The following is a 22,687-nucleotide window of genomic DNA, read 5'->3' as shown; positions in this document are numbered from 1 at the left end:
AAGGGAAGGGAAGGGAAGGGAAGGGAAGGGAAGGGAAGGGAAGGGAAGGGAAGGGAAGGGAAGGGAAGGGAAGGGAAGGGAAGGGAAGGGAAGGGAAGGGGAAAGGAAAGGAAAGGGAAGGGGAAAAGGAAAGGGAAGGGAAGGGAAGGGAAGGGAAGGGAAGGAAAGGAAAGGAAAGGAAAGGAAAGGAAAGGAAAGGAAAGGAAAGGAAAGGAAAGGAAAGGAAAGGAAAGGAAAGGAAAGGAAAGGAAAGGAAAGGAAAGGAAAGGAAAGGAAAGGAAAAAGGAAGAAAATAAGAGAAAACAGAAGAAAAAGAGAAGAAAGAAAAGGAAAGGAGAAGAGAAAAAAAGGAGAAAAGAGAAAAGAAAAAAATAAGAAAAAAGAAAAAGTTTTTCTTATATCTACATGGTATTGAAATTCCATCACAACTTTCCGTTTCAGAACAGTCTGGCTCTGTCTTCCCCCCTCCTCTGCCTGATATTTAAACACGTTTCTAAGATCCCCTGAACCTTCCTTAGGCTAAACAATCCTAGCTCTCAGCCTCCTCTCATATCACAGATGCTTCAAACCTTAATCATCTTTGTGTCCTTCTGCTGGACACAATCTCATATGTCCATGTCTGTCATACTGGGGAACCCAGAACCATGAAAGATACTCTAGGCATGGTGTCTCAGTGGTGAGTAAAAGGGCAGGGTTGCCTCCCTCACGCAGCTCACTGACTGTTCCTCATGCAGCCCAGGACAATATTTGCTGCCTTTGCTGCAAGAGCACATTTGCTGGCTCGTGGTCAACCTGGTGTCCACCAGGACCTCCAGGTCCTTTCCTAGCAAGCTGTCTTCTAACCCAATAGCTACGAGCCTGTACTGCTGCATGGGATTATTCCTCCCTTTTCGAGTGACAAACTTCACCAAGTTCCTCTTGGTCCCTTTCTCCAGCATGACAGGGTCCCTGGATAGTAGCACAACTACCTGCTCTATCAGCTGCTCCTCCCCGGTTTGTGTCATAGAATCATAGAATTGGTTTGTGTTGGAAGGGACCTTAAAACTCATCTAATTCCAACCGCCTGGCAGGGGCACCTTCTACTAGAGCAGCTTGCTCCAAGCCCCTGTGTCCAACCTGGCCTTGAACACTCCACAGCTTCTCTGGGCACCCTGTGCCAGTGTCCCACCACCCTCACGTAAAGTGGTGCAAACTCACTGGGGCTGCACTGCAACCCCTCATTAGCTGACTGACAAAGAGGTTGATCCCCGGGGTAACTCCACTGACCTCCAGCTGGACTTCACGTCACCAATGGCAGACCTCTGGCTTCAGAGCTCTCCACGTTTTCAGTCTGCACTTCCTAGCCTGTATTTGGTCAGTTTGTTACAAAGGACGCTATGGGACACGGTGTCTGTCAGCGCACGCTCCTGGCACGGGGAGCTCTGCAGCATTAGCGATGGTGGGAGCTACATTTTTTGAAAAAAAAAAAAAAAAAATAAAAAAAAAGAACTTTTTTTTACAGTGCATGCGAATGGTGCCCATTTGAAAGCAACGTCCGGCACCGCCCGCGAGCTCCAAGTTTATCAAGTAAACTTGCCCAAGTGACTGCACCGGATGCGCTGCCCCGGAGCACTCTCACGCCCGGTGGGGGCAGAAGAAAGGAGAAAGCGTGAAGGTGGATGGGGGAAAAAGGAACCTAGGAAAGAAGGAAACAACAGCCCCGCGCCCCAGACCCCGAAAACGACCCCAGAGCACCTGCAACAGCCCCGGCAGGACGGCTGACGTTACACTGTGCGCCTGCGCGGGCACGGCCCGCTTGGCGCATGCGCTGCTCGGCTGCGCCGTTTCCATAGCAGCAAAAAGCGACAGCGCGAGCGCGGCTTGCGGCCTTGTGCAGGGCGGCGGGGCGATTGACTGCACGCCGCCTCCCGCCGCCTCCCGCCGCCTCCCGCCGCCTCCCGCCGCCTCCCGCCGCCTCCCGCCGCCTCCCTCCGCCTCCCGCCGCCTCCCGCCGCCTCCCGCCGCCTCCCGCCGCCCGCTTCGGCCCGGCCGTCATGATCGCGCCGGAGGTGGAGGCGCTCGTCTCCCAGAAGTACGAGATCAAGAGGCGCCTGGGCAAGGGGGTGAGTACCTGGGGGGGGCCCGGGGAGCTCGGGGAGCTGGGCAGCGAGTCCAGCGCTGCCTGAGGGCATCCCGGCGACGCCTTGGTCTGAGGCTTCCCGGTATCTGCCGCGGGCCGCGGAGCTGAGCCAAGTCGAGTGATGGCGGTCTGAGAGTTTATATCCTAGAATCCCCGTCTGGTTTGTGTTGGAAGGAACCTTAAAGCTCCTCCAGTTTCAACCACCTGCCACGGGCAAGGACACCTTGCACTAGAGCAGGGTGCTCCAAGCCCCTGTGTCCAGCCTAGCCCTGAACACACTGCCAGGGATGGGGCAGCCACAGCTTCTCTGGGCAACCTGTGCCAGTGCCTCAGCACCCTCATAGGGAAAAAATGCTGTCTAATATCTAATCTAAATCTCACCTCTTTCATTTAAAACCACTATCCCTTGTCCTGTAACTACATGCCCATGTAAAAAGTCCCTCTCCATCTTTCCTGTAGGCCCCCTTTAGCTACTGGAAGCTGCTCTAAGGTCTCTGGGGAGCCTTCTCTAAGCTGAACAAGCCCAGCTCTCTCTGCTCTCCGAATGGGACAGAAACCTTTTACTAGCATTATCACCACTGTGGCTGAGCTGCAGAACCTCCTCAGCTCTGCCCATCCCCTCCCAGCACCTCACCCTTTGACTCACAGAAACTTTCACGCCAAGCACAGCATTTAAGATCATTTAAGATCCTCAGGGCCAACCATAAAACTGGTATTGCCAAATGCACCACTAAACCATGTCTTTTAAATATCTCCAGAGATGGTAACGCAAACAGTGCCCTGGGCAGCCAGTTCCAGTGCTTGACAAGCCTTTCTGGGTAAAATTTATTCCTAATACCCAGTCTAAACCTCCCCTGGCACAACTTGAGGCCATTTCCTCTTCTCCTGTCACTTGTCAGTCAGAAGATACCTTGCTCTATCCTCCTTTCAGGTTGTTATAGAGAGTGATAAGGTCTTCAATGAACTTACTTTTCTCCAGACTAACCCCTCCCCAGGTCCCTCAGCCATTCCCCATCACACCTGTGCACCAGGCCCTTCACCAGCTCTGTTACGCTTCTCCGGCCCGCTCCAGCACCTCAATGTCTTTCATAGTGAGAGGCCTAAAACTGAGCATACGGTTCAAGGTGCAGCCTTACCAGTGCCCAGTACAGGGGACAGTCACTGCCCCGGCGCTGCTGCTGCACTGGTGCTGGTACATCAGTGTATCATGTGTGTGGATGCCATTGGCTTCTCAGCTGCCTGGGCACAAACTGCTCATGTTCGGCTCTGTCGATCAATACCCCCAGGTCCCTTTCCATGAGCAGCTTTGCAGCCACTCTTACCCAAGCCTGGAGCATTGCATGGAGTTCTTGTGGCCCAAGTATAGGACCAGGCACTGAGCCTTGTTGAACCTCATCCCACTGGCTTCTGTTCCTGGATCCAGCCAGTCCTGATCCCTCTGAAGAGCCTCCTGCCCTCCAGCACATCAACGCTCCCACCCAGATTGGTGGTGTCTGCAGACTTACTGAGGGTGACCCTGATCCTCTCATCCAGATCACTGATAAAGAGATTCAACAGAACTGGCCCCAGTCCTGAGGCAGGGGGAACAGTGCTTGTGGCTGGTGCCAACTGGATTGAACTCCATTCACCACCACTCTCTGGGCTTGGCCATCCAGACAGTTCTTTACGCAGTGAACAGTGAATGAGTTTACCCATTCAAGCCATGAGCATCCATTTTCTCCTGGAGAAGGCTGTGGGAAAAGGTGTCAAAGGCTTTACTAAAGTCTGGATAGAAAACGTGCACAGTCTTGGCCTCATCCACCAAGTGCGTCACCTTGTCACAGAACATCAGGTTGGTCAAGCAGGACCTGTCTTTCTTAAATGTAAAGAAATTAAGGAAGTTAGTCACTTAGTGTAACTTACTCAGCCGTAGTAGTTACATGTGCTGAAACCTTAGCCTGCAAGATGTGAACTTTCACATAGGTATGCTGAGCTTTTTACCTACTTAAATTAAAGGAGGCCCCAGAGTTCATTTGCCATATACACGAGGAAGCCACAAAGCTCACTACTCTTGTTAGCAGAAGATTCAACCTTAGAGATAACAGAAGAAATGGCCTGTCTAGAGGCAGTGAAGAGACCCAGTGGAGAGCAAGAAAACCCCAGATCCTAATGTTATTATTTGGAATTACCATGTGAGGAGTGAGAAGCTTCAATTGCAAGAGTATGATTGCTCAGGGATTTCTCTGTTCAGGGTCCTTCTCTGGAGGCACCCAGCTTAAGCTGTAGCTCACCATTCAGTTGGTACTGAATGAATTCATCGAAGTGTGCCTGAGACTCTGCTTGGGAAAGATCAGGATAGAGGCAAAAAGGGAAAACATCTGCCTGAATTTCTGTGTCTAGAGTCAACATGCGGCACCCATCTGTCCACTGAGCTGCCATCACCAAAGGACTGCAAAGTCCCAGTATTTAAAGTCTTAGGTGGTAGTAATGTGATTCCTTGATTGGGTATGTGACAAGTCCATATTCCCTAACAGTAGCCCATGCTGACTGGGCCTGATGACCTGGTTCTTCTTTCCTTGCAGCCGAAGATACAGTTGGCTTTCTGGGCTGCAAGCATACATTGCCAGCTCATGCCCAGTTTTTCATCAACCAGTACCCCCAAGTCCTTCTCCTCAGGGTTGATCTCAGCCCATTCCTCCCCCGGTTTTGATACTGGGGATTGATCTGACCCAGGTGCAGGACCTTGCACGTGGCCTTGTTGAACTTCATGAGCATGTATATCTGCTATTGGCTGCTTTAAGAACCAGGACACTTTACCTTGTGGATGTTTGGTTGAACTCAGTGTAGCTGTTCTTAGTCCTTGACTAAACCAACTGCAGCTCATTGGCCTAATCTCTTTCTTCTAAGTAGCTGGTGATTACCCCTTCTTTCAGTCCTTCTAATGAGCGTGTTCTGCTTCCACACTGAAGGTCTGAACTGTGCTTTAAATGCCATAGTACAGTGTTCATCTGTGCCTTTTTCTCTCTAGGCTTATGGCATTGTATGGAAAGCAATTGATCGCAGGACAGGCGAAATAGTGGCTGTTAAAAAGATTTTTGATGCTTTCAGAAACAAAACAGATGCTCAGGTGAGAAATTATTCTAATCATTCTAATATGTCTTGAAAGATGTGATGGGAGTTCATAGGTATTTTCAGGATTTATGTTTTTGAAAGATGTTAGTCATTTGACAATTATGCATGTAATAAAACAGTCAACATCTATATTAGGATATTATTAGGATATATTAGGACCAACAAATGTCAAGCTTTGTATATCATGGCATCTACAAAATACTGTTTGATATCCCTGAGGAAAAAGTGTCTTTGTAGACATGCATAATTTGATTCTCCCATGTGTTGTTATGATATAGTGTCTAAGCAGAGAGCACACTTGTAACTAGTGAGCAATTTTTTTTTTCCTAGCCTGTCTACCGTATAAGGGTTTCCTCTGCTTTAGAGATGAGAAGTTTATGCTCTGTTCTGTCATTCTGTTGTGGTGATAATAAACTTGTTTGTTGTTTATTTCTAGAGAACGTTTCGAGAGATTATGTTCCTACAGGTAACGTGTATTGTCCCCACTTCTCTCTGAGTTTTCATTATCTCTGATGTTCGCATATTTTCTTCCCACTGTTTTTCAAGATACAATGATCAATGTTGACAATTCTGTTTATATCTTTTCTACACCATCTTGGCAAACAGTGTGCATGGCTGGGCAAAACCACCTGAATGAAATGGAGAGTTTGCCTTATCTTTCCTTTAAGACATGCTATCATAACTATGATCTTCTAAGGACACAAGCAAGGCAGGGCTCATATGAAGAGGTATTTCATAAGACTGTCAAGTTTAAGTAGGTAAGAGATGAGGTTTCTTGCTTTTTAATCCTTTAATTCTTTAAACCTGAAATGGAAGCTGCAAATTGAAGAGATAAAAACATATGAGAACAATTCCTTAGAAGTGAATTACCTCTAAGTTAGACCATTTCTGAAAGTGTAACACTTCTGGAGTAGACTGGTGCAGGAGGAATTGGGAGAAGAAAAAGTAGAATATGAAGTATGAAGTTTAGTTCTTTAATTGAGAAGTGCTTTTGTAGAATCCAGGCATTTTGATGATTCCCTTCTGGGTGATATGCGATATGCTGGTCATTATGCTGCTTGCAGGGTTTATGTTTTGTTGTTCAGTATAGTTGTAGATCTGTTTGGTACCTTTTGGGCCACGTTTTAGAGTGTTGTTTTTGGTAATTATTAAGAGCATTGTTCTTTAAGCAAAGATAAGTAGGACTGGGTCTGACAAGATGTTTTTCAAGGTAGGATTTTTTTAGTATAGAATGAAATTTTTTCATAACTTTCCATTATCAGTTCCAGGACAAGACAGTAAGTTCTTAAACAGTACTGAAATAACACTGTCAAGACTGATGGATCTCTAGAAAAATATCCCTTTTGGGTAAAAATTTTCTTTAGACTATTTGGATGGGTATTCTGAATATTGTCCTCAGAATAAATGCAAGGGTGTTTGATGGCCTGGGTGTATATTACTGCTTTGTAAGTGTATTTTAATGGGTTGCTGCAGGTGAGTGTGTTGGTTTGTGTTTTTTTCTAGATGTTATACATCAGAACCAATTTTTATCCTGGCCTCAGAGTCTAGGAAGACAATGCTGTTATAAGACTGTACTGGGGTAGCTTAATATTATGCTTTTTGATACTGTTTATAGCTGAATTTGTGATGGAAATAGATAAAGAGTCAACATTACTGGTTCAAATAACAAAAAATTCACTCATTTTAGATACAAGCACAGATTTTGTGGTGCAGCTCTTTATAATATTATATACAGGGTAGTTCATGAAATGTTGGCATATTTTGAAGTGTCCAGAGTGTCTCTGGCTGCAACGGAAGTGCTTATAGGTATAGGGAATAAAACATGTTGAAATAAGCTATAGGAAATGAAGAAATCATCTTGACAGCATTGTCAGTCTGCAAATGTGAGGGTAGAATTCACCTACAGTTTAAGGTATCTGTATTTAGGTGTCTCTCTGCTGTCTGCTCTCCCATTACAGTCAGCTCAACCAAGGCAGCCTGTGGAGGGTTTCAGACCACTCTCAAGTTGGTTGGATTTGTTCGTTATGGATGTTGATGGCAACTTTGCTCTGCTTTCACTCATTCTTTGCATTCAGTAGGGAATCTGAGGTGCATAAAGATGATTGGATTTTATTTGCAAATGGTATAGAGCGGTTTTTAGAACTCATGTCTCAGACAGTAGATTTTCATTTGTTTGCATTTCCTGCCTGGGTTCATACTATGGAGCAAGCATAAATACAAAATTAAATAGGTTATTGTCCCTTTTTATGGTTCACATGCAAGACAAATGATTTTTGACAGTTGGGTCTCTTCCCTCTGCAGGAATTTGGAGAACATCCAAATATCATCAAGCTGCTGGATGTTATCCAAGCTCAGAATGATAAGGACATCTACCTCATCTTTGAGTCCATGGGTGAGACTTAGCACTGCATCACCAATTTAAATACAGCCTGTCCTATGAGTTATCTTTGTTCCCTACTTTGATAGTGTGTTGATGATTTACATGAATATTCATATAAGTAGGAGCAGTACATTTTTCAAAACAAGTATCAGTTGTGAATAGATTCGAATAGCAGTGAGACTTTAAAAGGAATAATAATTACATGGGAACTGTCTGGTTGAGATGAAGGAAAGACAGCAGTGAGCAACAAACTAGAAGGCTTGGAGAGACAGGAGAGTTGCATATGGAAGAGACTGTGCAATTTTATTATAACAAAAGATGCAAAAATAGAACAGCTAGTAGCATGAACCACAGCTCGGACTGATGATAGTACAGAAAGATTACAGTATGATTAGTAATTACAGTGTTAACTGCTGTTGAGGATGCACTTGAAAGATTACAGTTTGGACAATGGCCTATTCTGGCCTTGGTTTGAGAAACTTGCATTCCTTTACTGATGTAAATATATTACTGATGTAATATATTACAGAGACAGATTTACATGCTGTGATTAAGAAGGGGAATTTGCTGAAAGATATCCACAAGTGTTACATTCTCTACCAACTCCTGAAGGCAACTAAATTCATCCACTCAGGAAATGTTATTCACAGAGATCAGAAGGTATATTTCAATCACAGTATTTATCCTTCACTCAAGTTTTGTTAAACACTAAATGGAAAATATATTAAAAGAAGGAGATTAATAAAAGAACTTGATAATAATCTTCTGCCATCCAGAGATTAAAAAGCTTATTAATTTTCCTTTGTTCAATTCAGCCTTCAAATATCTTGCTGGATGCAGACTGCTTTGTCAAACTTTGTGACTTTGGGCTGGCCCGTTCTTTACGTCAGATGAATGAGGACCAAGTCAACCCTGCTCTAACAGAGTATGTGGCAACACGCTGGTACCGAGCGCCTGAGATCTTACTTTCCTGTCGGAGGTAACTCTAATATTGAGTGAAGGGAGGGCATTCTGTAATTTCTTCCCACTGAGAAAACCTAATGTCTAAAAGCTTCAGTATTTTCATTTTGGATGTCACCAGATGCAATGTCATGTTAGCAGCTCAATTTCTCAATATGCATTTAAACTTCAGTTCTGCAAAGTAAAAAAATCTCTCATGTGTACATTTCCCTCCTGGCTTCTTAGATTGCCTGCTTACATACACTATCAACCCATCTGTTTGTTGTCCTTTCTACTACTACACTTATTCTGTCTCCTTTTAAATCTGTATCTTTGCAGAATTTGGTTGAGTACCTTCGTTCTCTTTTCCAAATTTATGGAGAATTTTTTTATAGACTTTCAAAAACTATCCTGTAATCAAATGTTAAATCACCAGCTAGTCAGGCCTAGTCCTTTTTTGACTTAAACATACAACATCTTATTGATCAGAAAAAAAAAACCAACCCTGAGCTGCTTTTTTTTCTGGAAAAAACAAAACAAAACAAACCAACTGGGCTGGCTCAGTATCCCAAATTTGAAATATGGATGATTTGCAAACTGTCATTTACCCATTTTTTGGCATTTACTTTGCTTAATAGTTGTAAGTACTTTCTAAATACATTATGTCCTGAAAAGTCTGGAACTGTTGGAACAAGTCCAGAGGAGGGTCACGAGAATGATCAGGGGACTGGAGCACCTCCCATATGAAGATCAGCTGAGAAAGTTGGGGCTGTTCAGCCTGGAGAAGGCTGCGTGGAGACCTCAGCAGCCTTCCAGTATCTGAATGAGGGCTATAGGGATGCTGGGGATGGACTCTTCATTAGGGACTGTAGTGACAGGACAAGGGGTAATGGGTTAAAAATTAAACAGGGGAAGTTTAGATTGGATATAAGGCAGAAATTCTTTACTGTAAAGGTGGTCAGGCACTGGAATGAGTTGTTCAGGGAGGTTGTGAATGCTCCATCCCTGTCAGTGTTCAGGGCCAGGCTGGACGAGGCCTTGGGTGAGATGGTTTAGTGTGAGGTGTCCCTGCCCATGGCAGGGGGGTTGGAACTAGATGATCTTAAGGTTCTTTCCAACCCTAACTATTCTATGATTCTGTAAAGTCAAGTTGTTTCCAAACAGCAACTTGTATCTTCACAGTTGGTGCTATGAAAAATGTATAGTACCTTGCCCTGGCATTTGAATTTAATATATTTGCTTTTATGGTTTCCTAGAATGGACTTTCAGTAGGATTAAATCTCCTTTTATGCTTGTCAGTTTCATGATTCTCAAATCTCATTCACTTCATAGTTAAAACCTGTGAACATTCATATTCAAGGAGTCATCAAGCTTGTTTTTCTAGCAAAATAAACTAATGTAGGTGATGTGAATACCAGGTACAGAAAAACAGCTGCTTGACTTTGTCCTAACTCTGTTCTGTTCTTATTTGTAGTTACACTAAAGGTGTAGACATGTGGAGCATTGGCTGTATTCTGGGAGAGCTGCTACTTGGGAAACCTCTTTTTCCTGGAACTTCAACAGTGAATCAAATAGAGCAGATCTTGAGGGTCATTCCTGCCCCATCCCCAGAAGGTAGGGCTCTTCTGGGGGGAAAAGTATTTAGAGATTAAAAGAGTGAAGGAAAGCAGCCCAGCTGGATCAGGGAAGAAAGTATCTCTTCAGAGACATTCTGACATCTTTCCAAGGAAATTAAAGACTTAATTATGAAACCGATACTTGATTGAGTGAGAAACAAGAACCAGGCCTTCAAAGCAGTTTTGAGATCTAGAAGAGGATAACAGTTTAAAACAGCGTCATACTTCAGGGGGACTTGTATAATAAAGAGAAATTGGACTTTTTGGTCTGGAAATCTAAACACCAAAGTGAAGGCTGGAAGAAGTATATGTTAAATCTAAAAGGGATTATTATTATGTCTTCTATGAGTTCCATTCTAACAGCCCATACAGTTTATGAACTTTTGCAACATGTTGATACGTTCTAACTGAGCTAGCGAATTGGGGTTTTTTTAGAAAAATAACTACCTTCAGTTTAAGGACATGACGTTGGAGAATTCCATTCAAGCTTAGAGTTATTTATGGTTTTTATTAAGAGATTTGGTTGCTGGGGATGAAATATGAATGGAAATGTGTGTGAAAACACCAAAACAGGAGTTAGAAGAATAGCCAGTAATTAAACAAAAAATGCTATTCTATTCTCAGCGATATAATTGAGGAATGTGTTGATAATGTCATAACCAGAAGGTCTGCACTCTAAGACAAGACCAGAGCACAGTGACTCTTTAGCAGAAGGTCCTGTGTCTTTACTACAGGACAATGGCTGCAAGGTTGCAGCATGTCACAGGCACAATTTTTTCTTTCAGCCAAAAAAGTGAAAAGAGACAGTTGTTCAAAACATTATTGCAAACAAGGAAACCCAGTCTACTAGCAACAACTTTGCCTAGAGTTTATGGGGACTGAAGAAGCAAGATTCTGAGGCAGAAAGCATTCCATAGTAACTGTTGATTCTTCAAGAGTATGACAGATGTGTTCAGCAAACAGTTCATCATAACCAGTCAAAAAGAACCCCAGCGATGTGATGACAAAATCAATAGCTGGTTTCTGTTGTTGTTTGTGTCCCACACAAGTGGTCTTGGAGAGATCATTTGGCCTCAGGTATCTTCGTGGTTCTGCATATGTGGGTATAAGAATGCAAGTTTATGAAATCTATTGTAGAATGAATAGGAACTGAGAAAATCAGCTTAAAGAATTTGTAAGTAAATATTCCATCCGCCTTTCATAAGATCTCCATTCAAGTTTTATTAGGATAATTTCCTACATTAATATCAAATATTTGTTTTCCTTCATAAAATGTGTACCTCTGGTAGTCCTTAGCATAAAATTATAGAACACTTTGGTTTGGAAGGGACCTTAGAGCTCATCCAGCTCCAACCCCCTGCCATGGGCAGGAACACCTTCCACTAGAGCTGACTGCTCCAAGCCCTGGCCAACCTGGCCTCAAACACTGCCAGGGATGGGGCAGCCACTGCTTCTCTGGGCACCCTGAGCCAGCACTTTACCACCCTCACAGGGAAAAACTTCTTCCTTACATCTAGTTTGAACTTTCCCCATTTCAGTTTGAACCCATTACCCCTTGTCCTATCACTACAGTCCCTAATTAAGAGTCCCTCTCCAGTATCCTTGTAGCCTACTTCAGATACTGGAAGCTGCTTTGAAGTCTCCATGCAGCTTCTCCAGCCTGAACAGCCCCAATGTACTCATCCTGTCTTGATATCCAGCCACTTATCATCTCTGTGGCCTCCTCTGGACTTGTTCTAACAGCAAGTTGGCAACATCAGAACTGCCCACAGTACTCCAAGTGGGGTCTCAGGAGCAGAGTAGACAGGCAAGATCACCCCCTTCACACTGCTTTTGATGCAGCCCAGGGCACGGCTGGTTTCTGGGCTGTGAGCGCACACTGAATCCAGCTCATGTTCAGTTTTCTGTTCACCAACACCCCAAGTACTTCTCTGCAGGGCTGCTCTGAATCACTTCACCCAACCTGTAGTTGTGCCTGGGATTGCCCTGACCCAGGTGTAAGACCCTGCACTTTGCTTTGTTGAACTTCATGAGGTTGGCATTGGCCTCCTCTCAAGTGTGTCAAGGTCCTTCTGGATGGCATCTCTTCAGTGTATCAACTGAACCACACATCTTGGTGTCATTGGCAGACTTAACGAGAGCGTTTCAATCCCACTGTCTATGTTGCTGACAAAAATGTTGAACAGGATCAGTCCCAACACCGACCCTTGAGGGACACCACTTGTTACCTCTCTCCAGTTGGATATTGAGCTATTGAGCACAACTCTCTGCGTGCGACCACCAGCCAATTCTTTATCCACCAGATGATCAATCCATCAAATTCATGTCTCTCCAGTTCAGAGACAAGGATGTAATGCAGGACAGTGTCAAATATTTTGCACAAGTAAGGTAGACAAGGTCAGCTTCTCTGCCCCTGTCCATCAGTTCTCTAGCCCCATCATAAAAGGCCACCAAATTGATCAGGCAGGATTTGCCCTTAGCAAAGCCATGTTGACTGTTACCAGCCACCTCATTGTTTTTTCATATGCCTTAGCATGCTTTCCAGGAGAGTCTGCTCCATGATCCTACCAGGCACAGAGGTGAAACTGACTGGTCTGTAGTCTTCCCATATTTCCCTTGAAAATGTGGGATATATTTCCCTTTTTCCAGTCGTTGGAAATTTCACCTGCCTGCCATGATTTTTCAAATATGATGGACAGTGGCTTAGCAACTTCATTCGCCAGCTCCTTCAGGACTCGTGGATGGATTTCATCAGGTCCCATAGAGTTGTGCACATTCATGGCACTAACAGTTATTCTTTTCACTGTTTCAGACATTTTGGCTGTGCAGCCAGATTACAGAGCCTCAGTTATTAACCGCATCAGTTCCCGGTAAGCCTTGTGTGTTCACTGTGTCTCAGAAGTCAGCAATCTGCTGTATGATGTTGACAGAAAATTCTACTGCAGTTCTGCAGTTCAGCTGCCACTGTTCCCCAGTAGAAGTGGTTTCTGCTCTCTGCAGATTGAAAAAAAAAAAAAGACCAATGACATAATCTGGGAATAACAAACAAAAATGAGGTTGGGCCCATGGGCTGACATTCCAAGCTACTGTCATGTGAACTTTATGAAAATTGGAGTATGTTCTTATCCTGAGGCATTTTGATTAATTTTCTTTTCCTGATATCTGTCATGGTTCTTTTGGAGCATACAGTTATGTACCCAGACAAACACAACATTCTGTATTTATTACATACCTCACTAGTAAACATTAGTAAACTTGATGCTCTAGCCATAGCAAGTTACTCACTGGTGTCTAAGTGTGCCCTGCTCATATGTGTCATGAGTATCCTGGTGGGCATCCCTTCTCATTGAGAAGTCTACAACATGCATAGCCCAGCTATGTGTGGTGTGAGTCCTCTGAATGCTATGTTTTCATAGGTCTAGGTTAGGATGGCTCAAACCATAAACTCTAGCAGGTCTTGTTCACATGAGCAGCATGTGGGTTTTCATGTTGACTTCTGTTTTTGAGGTCCCTTCCAACCCTAAGCACTCTGATTCTGTGATTCTTGCTTGTCCAGCCTGTTGGCAAATCCTTCTGTTGTAGGGCTGCTGCATGTCAAAAGGCAGAGAAGGGAAAGTGAGCAAGCAGCTTAGCTGCTAGTGAGGGTCAACCCCCACAGCACCTCTGAGAAGAGCTCTCTCATTACTATAACCCTTTTCTGAGTAGTGAAAGACAGCAACTGGAGCTCTTCATTAACTCCTGCCTGAAATGCACTTGTATTTGACAGCCCTTCTCTTTGGATGTTAACTTCCCCCCAAAAAAAAATTAAAATTGCATGGGTGAGTTCTGATAGATGGTTCCAGATAGGTAAAAGGCACGTGAAATGTTAATTCTTCAAAACAAAAAAGATTTTTTTTCTGAGCCACTCAGTCCAAATGCTATGTTCAGTGATGGATCGTTTTTCTAAACAAAAAGAATGTTGTCATGGTGTAACAATGTTATTTAAAATATAAGCAAGAATTGTGTTGTAAAACTGCTTTTTCAAATGTGTTAGATGTACTCACGTTCATGATGTTAATAATTATATTTAAGATTTCTAAATGCAAAACCAGACTTTTAAAGTTCATATTCTCATTGCAAATTCTACAGAAATACATTTCTGTGGTCTAAGGGCTGGATTCATGGGATCTTTAATGGTTGAGCTGAAACATCAAGTTAGGAATTTGGGCTTCCTGCATTTTCAAAACAACAGAAGGACTCATTGGCCAGAGAACTCGTTATTTCCTTGTCTCTGACACTGTCTGGTATCTATCACTCCACTGAAACAAAACAAAGACTAGATTTGCAAGTTAGGTGCTTCACATAGGTTCCTAGTGCTAGGAGGGAGGCATTCAAACCTAATCAAAGGGGTAAAAACTTCACTGTACTCCCAGGCCTCTACTTCAGAGTGTTCCAGGGTTACGGCACTATTTGTGAGTGAATTCTGGAGTCAGGTGTCCCTTGATGTAATTCCCAGAACTGTTAATTCATGCCTTCACTGTGAATTAGACACTGGAAGCTTATATCGTTGTTTTCCAACTTCTAGGCAGCGAGTAACATTTGAGGAGATTTTACCATCCTCTACTCCATTGCCTGCCTTGGATCTTCTGAAGAAACTTTTAGTATTTAACCCTGACAAACGACTCACAGCAGAGGAGGCTTTGCAGCATCCTTATGTGAAAAGGTGAGAGTAATACCAAAGCGCAGTTTCCCTGATGTCTTTTGAGATGTTACAGACCTACACTTGGCACAAGTTTTCTTTATATGCCTGGTAGAAAAATAAAAACCGCACCCAAAGCTAACTGTTCATTTTCTCTAACCCTCGTTATACTAGAGGTCACCCTGGATGATTTAACAATCCTTTTTAACGTTATTGATCTGTGGTCCTGGTTTTGCTCTTAGTGAATTACATTATGTGTTATCATCTTCTTAGGTTTCACTGTCCTGCCATGGAGCCCTCTCTGGGTCATGATGTGGTTCTTCCTTTAGGTGATGATATCCAGCTGTCTGTGGCAGAGTACCGGAATAAATTATATGAGGTACTTTTGCTTACTTTATTTTTCCAGAATCCAAGGTAATTGCGAATGCTTAATGAATGCTGTTATTTTCTTAATTTCATTTAAGGTGTTCAGTAGAAGAAAGTGAATAAATTCTATTGTGATAGAGCATTAGGAATCAGGAGAAGATGAATTAGTAAAGTGAATATGAAGCACAGGTAGAAAAGGTATTCTAAATGTAAATAAATTGGTCACACACAATGTAGGTAGAAGGCTAAGAAACAAGTGAATAGTTTTGAATAATCTTACTGATAGGGTGTCATATTTGGGATGAATTATTACAGGAAGTTGAGAACAAACTGTCTATACCAAGACATAAACCTTGTCAAGGATTCTTTTGCTAGATAATATTGTCTAGAGGTAGGTGAGAAATAATTATGGACAAATTGCAGTGAATATTGATTTGACCATTAAAAAATCAGCTCTGCAAAGTTCTAGAAAGGGATGATAAGGAACAGCATAGTGTTAATCTTCTGAACATGTAGATTGTCTTTTTCAAGGCTAATGCTCATTTTATTTAGTAGTATTATTATTATCTCTCAGGATATATTGAAATTGTCTGTTCACCCAACACTTTTTCTTAATGCTTCAGCCTCTTTCTTTCCACGGAGAATTTTATTTCTATCTTCTTTCCAACCTAAGTTAATTTTAAAATTATACTTACTACCTATGCTGTGAAAGAAATTTCAGTTTGGGTTTATGTTTTGTTCCTCTGCTATGTAACTGTGTTAAGTCTAATCAACTTCTCCTTTCTATAGATGATTCTTGAAAAGAAATCAGACAGCCATCCAAAGGAGCAAATGTGGAGAGAAAACATACAAAACAGTCAGTCTGAATCTAGGCCGCTTCCAAACTCCACTTCTGTGATTTTATCTACCAAGAAAGGCCAGATAGAACCAATACCACCTCTTCTAAAAGCTCCACATGTGCATGCTGAAACTACATGTGGTATCCAGACAGAAGTATCCAGCCAGAATGAAGATTTAACAAGATCTTTATGTCAGAGATCAAAGATCCATGTGATATACAATCCTATAACACACACTGCTGTTCAAAGTAGGTACTACCCTCCTACAGTGGGATGTAATCCATCATGAGGTATTATTATGGGGAAAAAAGAAGACATTGAGTGGGGAAGAGAAGTAAGGGGAATTTACATGGCAAAATGAGAGGGTGAAAGCCTGCTAAGAAAATGACGTAAGATCAAAACACAGTTGAAGGAGTTTTTAGCGTGTGACATTCTCTTTGGCTCTTTCCTGACTCAGTTTTGACTCTGTTCCTTTCTGTCTTCTCTTTGCTTTTCTACTGCTATCTTTTCCCATGCCCTTTTGAACTGGATTTCTTTCCCACTATAGCCTAATTTTATTCTGAACATTTAGTGAGATGAAGTCATGTGGCAGGGGCTGACTCAGTTTCTATGTTCTGTCTCTGCCTCAGTCACTGTGTTCTGTGTCCTTATAATTTTTCTGCTTCCTCTTTTTTTTTTTTCCTGCTGCAGGTAATACAAATTCTGGTGCTCTTCTCAGGAACTCTTCAGCATCACTTTCTCAACAGGCCAGAACTTTCAACAATAGGAAACTGGAGAGACAAATCACATGGGCAAAAACAAATGCTGGGCTACCTCCTACAAGTGTACAGAATCTTTACAATGTAAGTAGCAGTCCTACCAAAAAAAAACCCAAAAAACAACCTTATCTTTTTACGGCCCAAAACTATACAGACACAAAATATCTTAATTTGCAACTTTGTAAAGATACTTAAATAGAGCCTGCTCTGTAACTAAATTAATACATTTTTATCAGTCAAAAACATGCATTACAATGTTGTCGCTTCTATGTATGTCAGTCAAATGGTACCTATAACCTAGTTTGAGAAAGCAGCTGGGCTTGTATAGAGTATGTTCCCTTAAATAGAAAGCTAAGAGTGTGCTAACTCTTGGGTTAACTCAGCATGGGCAGATCCTGCTTGACCAACCTGATGTTCTGTGACAAGGTGACGCACTTGGTGGATGAGGCAAAAACTGTGCACGTTTTCTATCCAGACTTTAGTAAAGCCTTTGACACCTTTTCCCACAGCCTTCTCCAGGAGGAAATGGATGCTCATGGCTTGAAAGGGTAAACTCATTCACTGTTCACTGGGTAAAGAACTGTCTGGATGGCCAAGCCCAGAGAGTGGTGGTGAATGGAGTTCAATCCAGTTGGCACCAGCCACAAGCACTGTTCCCCCTGCCTCAGGACTGGGGCCAGTTCTGTTGAATCTCTTTATCAGTGATCTGGATGAGAGGATCAGGGTCACCCTCAGTAAGTCTGCAGACACCACCAATCTGGGTGGGAGCGTTGATGTGCTGGAGGGCAGGAGGCTCTTCAGAGGGATCAGGACTGGCTGGATCCAGGAACAGAAGCCAGTGGGATGAGGTTCAACAAGGCTCAGTGCCTGGTCCTATACTTGGGCCACAAGAACTCCATGCAATGCTCCAGGCTTGGGTAAGAGTGGCTGCAAAGCTGCTCATGGAAAGGGACCTGGGGGTACTGATCGACAGAGCCGAACATGAGCAGCTTGTGCCCAGGCAGCTGAGAAGCCAATGGCATCCACACACATGATACACTGATGTATCAGCACCAGTGTTGCAGCAGCACCAGGGCAGTGACTGTCCCCCTGTACTGGGCACTGGTAAGGCTGCACCTTGAACCGTATGCTCAGTTTTAGGCCTCTCACTATGAAAGACATTGAGGTGCTGGAGCAGGTCAAAAGAAGGAAAATGGAGCTGGTGAAGGGCCTGGTGCACAGGTGTGATGGGGAATGGCTGAGGGACCTGGTAGGGGGTTTATTCTGGAAAAAGCTAGGTTCAGGGAGACATTATTCCCAACACCGCCCTGAAAGGTTGTAGCAGGGTGAATGTCAGTCTCTTCTTCCAAGTAACAAGTGACAGGATACGAAGAAATGGCCTTAAGCTGCGCCAGAGGAGTTTTAGGCTGGAGATTAGGAACAATTAATTTACCAAAAGGATTATCAAGCACTGGAACAGGCTGCTCAGTGCAGTGGTGGAGTCACTGTCCCTGGATATATTTAAAAAAATGTGTAGATGTGTGGCACTTAGGGACATGGTTTAGTGGTGGCCTTGACAGTATAAGGTTAGTGGTTGGACTTGACAATCTTAAAGGTCTTTTCCAACCTGAACAAGTCTGTAATTTGATGATTCCAACTGAAGAGTTTATGCTAGTAGGGGAAATAACTGGACATAACTTGCCTCTAATATGGATTAGATAAATACAGAATCACAGACTCATAGAATAGTTTGGATTGGAAGGGACTGACCAGCTTGTAGTTCCCCAGGTCTTTCTTTTTTCCCTTTTTAAAACTGGGGGTTATATTTCCCTTTTCTGTCACTGGGAACTTCACAGTGCCACAAGTTCTCAAATACAATGTGAAGTGGCTTTGCCACTTCATCTACCTGCTCCCTTAGGACCCTTAGATGCACCTCATCTGGTCCCATGGACTTGTGCACCTTCAGCTTCCTTAGGTTGTCTCGAATGTGCTCTTCTCCTACAGTGGGTGGTTTTTCATTCTCCCAGCCCCTGCCTTTGCCTTCTGCCACTTGTCAGTGTGGCTGGAGCACTTGCCAGTGAAGACTGAGGTAAAAAGAAAAGGCCTTCTCCATATTTCTGGTAACCAGGTCTCCTGTTTCCTTCCAGAGAAGGTCATGTGTTCCCTAGTCTTCCTTTTATCACCAGGGTACCTATAGAATCTTTTCTTGTTGCCCTCGATGGCCTCGTCCAGATTTAATTTTATCAGCACTGTAGCTTTTCTAATCTGATCCATGGCTGCTCGAACAATTTGTCTGTATTCCTCCCAGGCTGCCTGTCCTTGTTTTTACCCTCTGCAGGCTTCCTTTTTGTGCAGGAGTTTGGCCAGGAGCTCTTTGTTCATTCACACAGACCTCCTGGCATTTTTGCCTGACTTGGGATGTGTTGCTCCTGAGCTTGGAGGTGTTCCTTGAATGTTAACCAGCTTTCTTAGGCCCATCTTCCCTCCAGAGCTTTAACCCATGGTACTCTACCAAGCAGATCCCTGAAGAGGTTGAAGTCTCCTCTCCTGACGTCCAGGGCTGGAAGCTTGCTGTGTGCCCTCCTCAATGCTCTAAGTATCTTGTACTCCACTATTTCAAGGCTGCCCTTAAGTTTTATGTTATGAGAGCAGACTCTCACTATAATGTCACCTGTCCCTACCCTCTCCTTAATCCTGACCCATAAGCTCTCAGCTGGCTCCTTGTCTGTCACCAGGCAGAGCTTGGGCATAGGATCTTGCGTATTGCAATACCTACATTCAGGTGTTTTGTCTGCTAATGAACTTTACAACCCAGAGTTAAGTTCTGTGCATAAGGCAGAATGTTGAGAGGAAGATGAGGAAGACCATCTATCAGAATCACCAGGAAATTGCAAGGGCACAGATGTGGCCTTACTTCTGCAGAATGTGTAATGCTGATCTTCAGCTGGTCTGGGTTTATGAATACTTTATCCTGGATTTTGAAGTCTAACCCCAGTCTTTCAAAACAACCTTATCACCTGTGACTTAAGCAGCAAGAGAAGGTTCATGCAGGAATTCTGTGAATTACTGTTGAATTTCAGTATGGGAATTAGGTACTTCAGAGAACATGGAGGAACGGCCCTTTCGAAAATCAGTCTCTGCCTCATTAGCAGTATTTATTTTTTTTCCACAAATATTAACTGTAATGGATTATATCTGTCACCCAACAGTAAGCAAAGTAAAAATATCTCTGCAGATCCTCTGCCTCTGCTTCCTTTTCCCATCTTGAGTTTCTAGTGCAACATCTTTAGAGGTGTGCTGAGATACATGACTTTTCCACTGCCTTTTTTCTAGAGGACAGGCTAATTTCAGACTGCATTCTGGTTTCAGTGTTACCACTTCAGACAAGTGGTTATCACATTGTTCAGACAGTGAGCAGCACTAAAAATTCCCTTTGACTGAGAATCACAGATCAGTTGCTTTTACATTATCTTCAGCAATGGCTTGTCCTGTGCAAAGCATGCAGGTAGCAAATTCTTTTTTAACTGAATTGAGACTGTGATATATTCTAAACTTAGCTGGAGAATTCACACTACCTCTGGAATCAACTTAATGGATTGCTGCTGCTGAACAGTGACAGTTTCAGTCCTGTCCTCTCTGCTCCTCCTTTTCCCCTGTTTGTGGTCACACTTCCTTGTGAAAGTTCTTAAGCTCATTGAGTTCTTACATGACCTCCTTGCCCCTGCTTTTTCTTTTTCCTGAGCCAGTTGTCTGCTGCCTGGCTCAAGGAGTCCAGGCAACACAAGGTGATCAGAGGAAGCTTATGGCAGAGGAAGAATATGAAAGGAGACACCACACATTACCCTTTCTGTCACACTAAGGAGTGACTTTTTTGTCATGGGACTTTCTCACATGCCCACAGAAGAATACTGCTCCAGTGGCAGTAGTTCATGATACACCCATTCTTAAGCCCTTCTCCCTCACATCCTTCTCACCATCCTGTTCTTGATCTTGCAAAACAGTGATGCTTGTTCATACAATATTCATGATCTGTCCTACTCCAAGCTGAAGTAAAATTTGTGTTCCCTTTTTGTATTTTAGAAAGCTATTACAGGTTATTATCTTGGCTTTTCTTTATTGCACAGAATCCAAGAAATACTCAGTTTCACAGCAAAGATGTTCGTCCCCCTCTGAAGTCCAGTAAAAAGATGTTCCAGATTACTGCAAATATGGGAGCTGCTGGTGACCCAAAAGCATCGATGGGCAGTTACTCTCAGGCCTATGGAACCATATGTAAATCTGCGCTGCAGAGTCTTCCAATATCGAAGTCCTCCCAGCAACTTAAGCAGTGAATATGGAAATGTTCTAACCAGGTGAAGTCAGCTCATCTCATCGGTCCCCTAACTGAGCCCTTCGGTTTGATATCCGCTATTTTCTATGACTCTTCTGGGGTAAATGAACATAATCAGTGGTGGCTTATTTTCACTAACATAATGTAGAAAAGCATTTTAAATGCAGACGGGTTCTGCTACAACATTTAATAGCTTACCTACCATGTAATACTGTGATACTGCAAATATTGTAATAATAAATACTTTACATTGCATTACAGAAAATCTTTGTCTTTCAATCAATTTTTGCTGTGTGTGAAAGAAAAAATCCAGAAGTATCTTGTTCAATGAATAATACAGTAATTTATTTGTTTTGTGCTTTCAGAAAGCAATGTTTCAAGAGATACTGTTGCTGAAACATCATGAAGTTGTTACCAGGCAAAAGGGGGACAACAGTAAATTTTAAAACTAGATTCGTGCTTTAATGCTGATTTTTGATACATTTTTCTCATTAACTTAAAGTTATTATAAGAAGTCTTTGTCCCTGAAATGTTACTTGATCTATGCTAAATGATTCTTATTCCAGAATGCTGGGACTACAGTTACAGAGGGGATTAAGGAACTGTATTTTAACATGTGAGTATCACTGCCATTGATGGAATATCCATTTTATCTTGTAGTATGTAAACACTATTTTTAGTTTATATAGATTATATAGTTAGTTATATAGATTTAGTAATCTGAACAAAAGGCTAGCTAAGTAAAAAATCAAAATATTCACTTCTGATGCCAGGTGTGGTCACTCAAGTCTGGTAATACTAGGCTGGGAATGCAGCTCTCAGGTAAGTCCTGGTTTATTCTGGTATATTCATAAAATAGGCATTTCCTATCTATCCCAGGTACAGGTAGATACAGAAAACGGCAATGACAGGGTGAACGTATTGTGTAGTGTTCTGTGAAGCATGACAGCTCTTGTGAATCCAAGATGCCTGTTCTCATGCATGGAAAAGGAAGCCTACCGCTTAATTCAGGGTTGACTTCTACTGAAAGACAGCACCCAGCAGTTTGATGATAAAATGAGATAACAAAGATCCTCTGTGAACCTGATCTCAGAGGTGATGGGCTGTAACATTAACCTTTTATTCTTAAAATGGCTTTTGTTATTACAAAGTGAATTAATTACTCTGCAATATTTGTATGCACCTACAACATTTGGTAATCAACTTAGCACTAAAAGAGATGTGTCATTCTAGTTCTGGTCAGGAACCTGAGCTTACACTGAACAGACCATGCTGAGTAAAACAAATTCTAAAACTAAAAAATACAGCAAAATTCTAAAATATTAATGTAATCTGTGACTACAGCAATCATTAAATATCTAACTTTGTTACAGAATGGTACTGGAGCTGGTGGGTTTAGGAAAGGCTGGGGAGGTGTGGAATGATGTAAGACTTGCACAGACCAGACAGCACATATATAATAGGATATGTATCTCTATAGCCTATCTTCCTCTCTAGAGTAAAATAACCGGATCTGATTCATTACTAAGAGCAGACAAAATAAGTATACACACAGCATTACAGCATTCCTTT

At 42.7% G+C, this 22,687-nt stretch overlaps 1 protein-coding gene across 5 annotated transcripts; it reads left to right on the top strand.

Annotated features, from left to right (window-relative positions):
* Window positions 1–1,986: 1,986 nt before the first annotated feature.
* Window positions 1,987–22,596, top strand: MAPK15 (mitogen-activated protein kinase 15). Of its 5 annotated transcripts, XR_009725475.1 has the most exons (15): window positions 1,987–2,102; window positions 5,127–5,225; window positions 5,667–5,696; window positions 7,532–7,622; window positions 8,140–8,270; window positions 8,426–8,589; window positions 10,024–10,163; window positions 12,978–13,035; window positions 14,730–14,867; window positions 15,117–15,222; window positions 15,999–16,296; window positions 16,739–16,890; window positions 20,910–21,137; window positions 21,377–21,454; window positions 21,682–22,596. XR_009725475.1 is itself a non-coding variant. In XM_061353905.1 (14 exons), exons 1-13 carry the CDS (start codon window positions 2,034–2,036, stop codon window positions 21,114–21,116), a joined length of 1,683 nt encoding a protein of 560 aa, XP_061209889.1. In that variant the 5' UTR covers window positions 1,987–2,033; the 3' UTR covers window positions 21,117–21,137; window positions 21,682–22,595. The 5 variants fall into 5 exon arrangements, 4 of the variants coding, with proteins under 4 accessions (XP_061209889.1, XP_061209890.1, XP_061209888.1 ...); XM_061353905.1 differs by lacking the exon at window positions 21,377–21,454 and having other exon boundaries at window positions 21,682–22,595; XM_061353906.1 differs by lacking the exon at window positions 21,682–22,596 and having other exon boundaries at window positions 21,377–21,568.
* Window positions 22,597–22,687: the final 91 nt, after the last annotated feature.

Source organism: Neopsephotus bourkii, unplaced genomic scaffold, assembly GCF_033783945.1.
Source record: "Neopsephotus bourkii isolate Nb327-2 ecotype Australia unplaced genomic scaffold, CSIRO-AGI_Nbou_v1 NB_705, whole genome shotgun sequence".
In the NCBI taxonomy this organism is placed as follows: domain Eukaryota; kingdom Metazoa; phylum Chordata; class Aves; order Psittaciformes; family Psittacidae; genus Neopsephotus; species Neopsephotus bourkii.
Note: the sequence above shows the minus strand (reverse complement) of the source record. Positions and strands in the feature narration are given on the sequence as shown.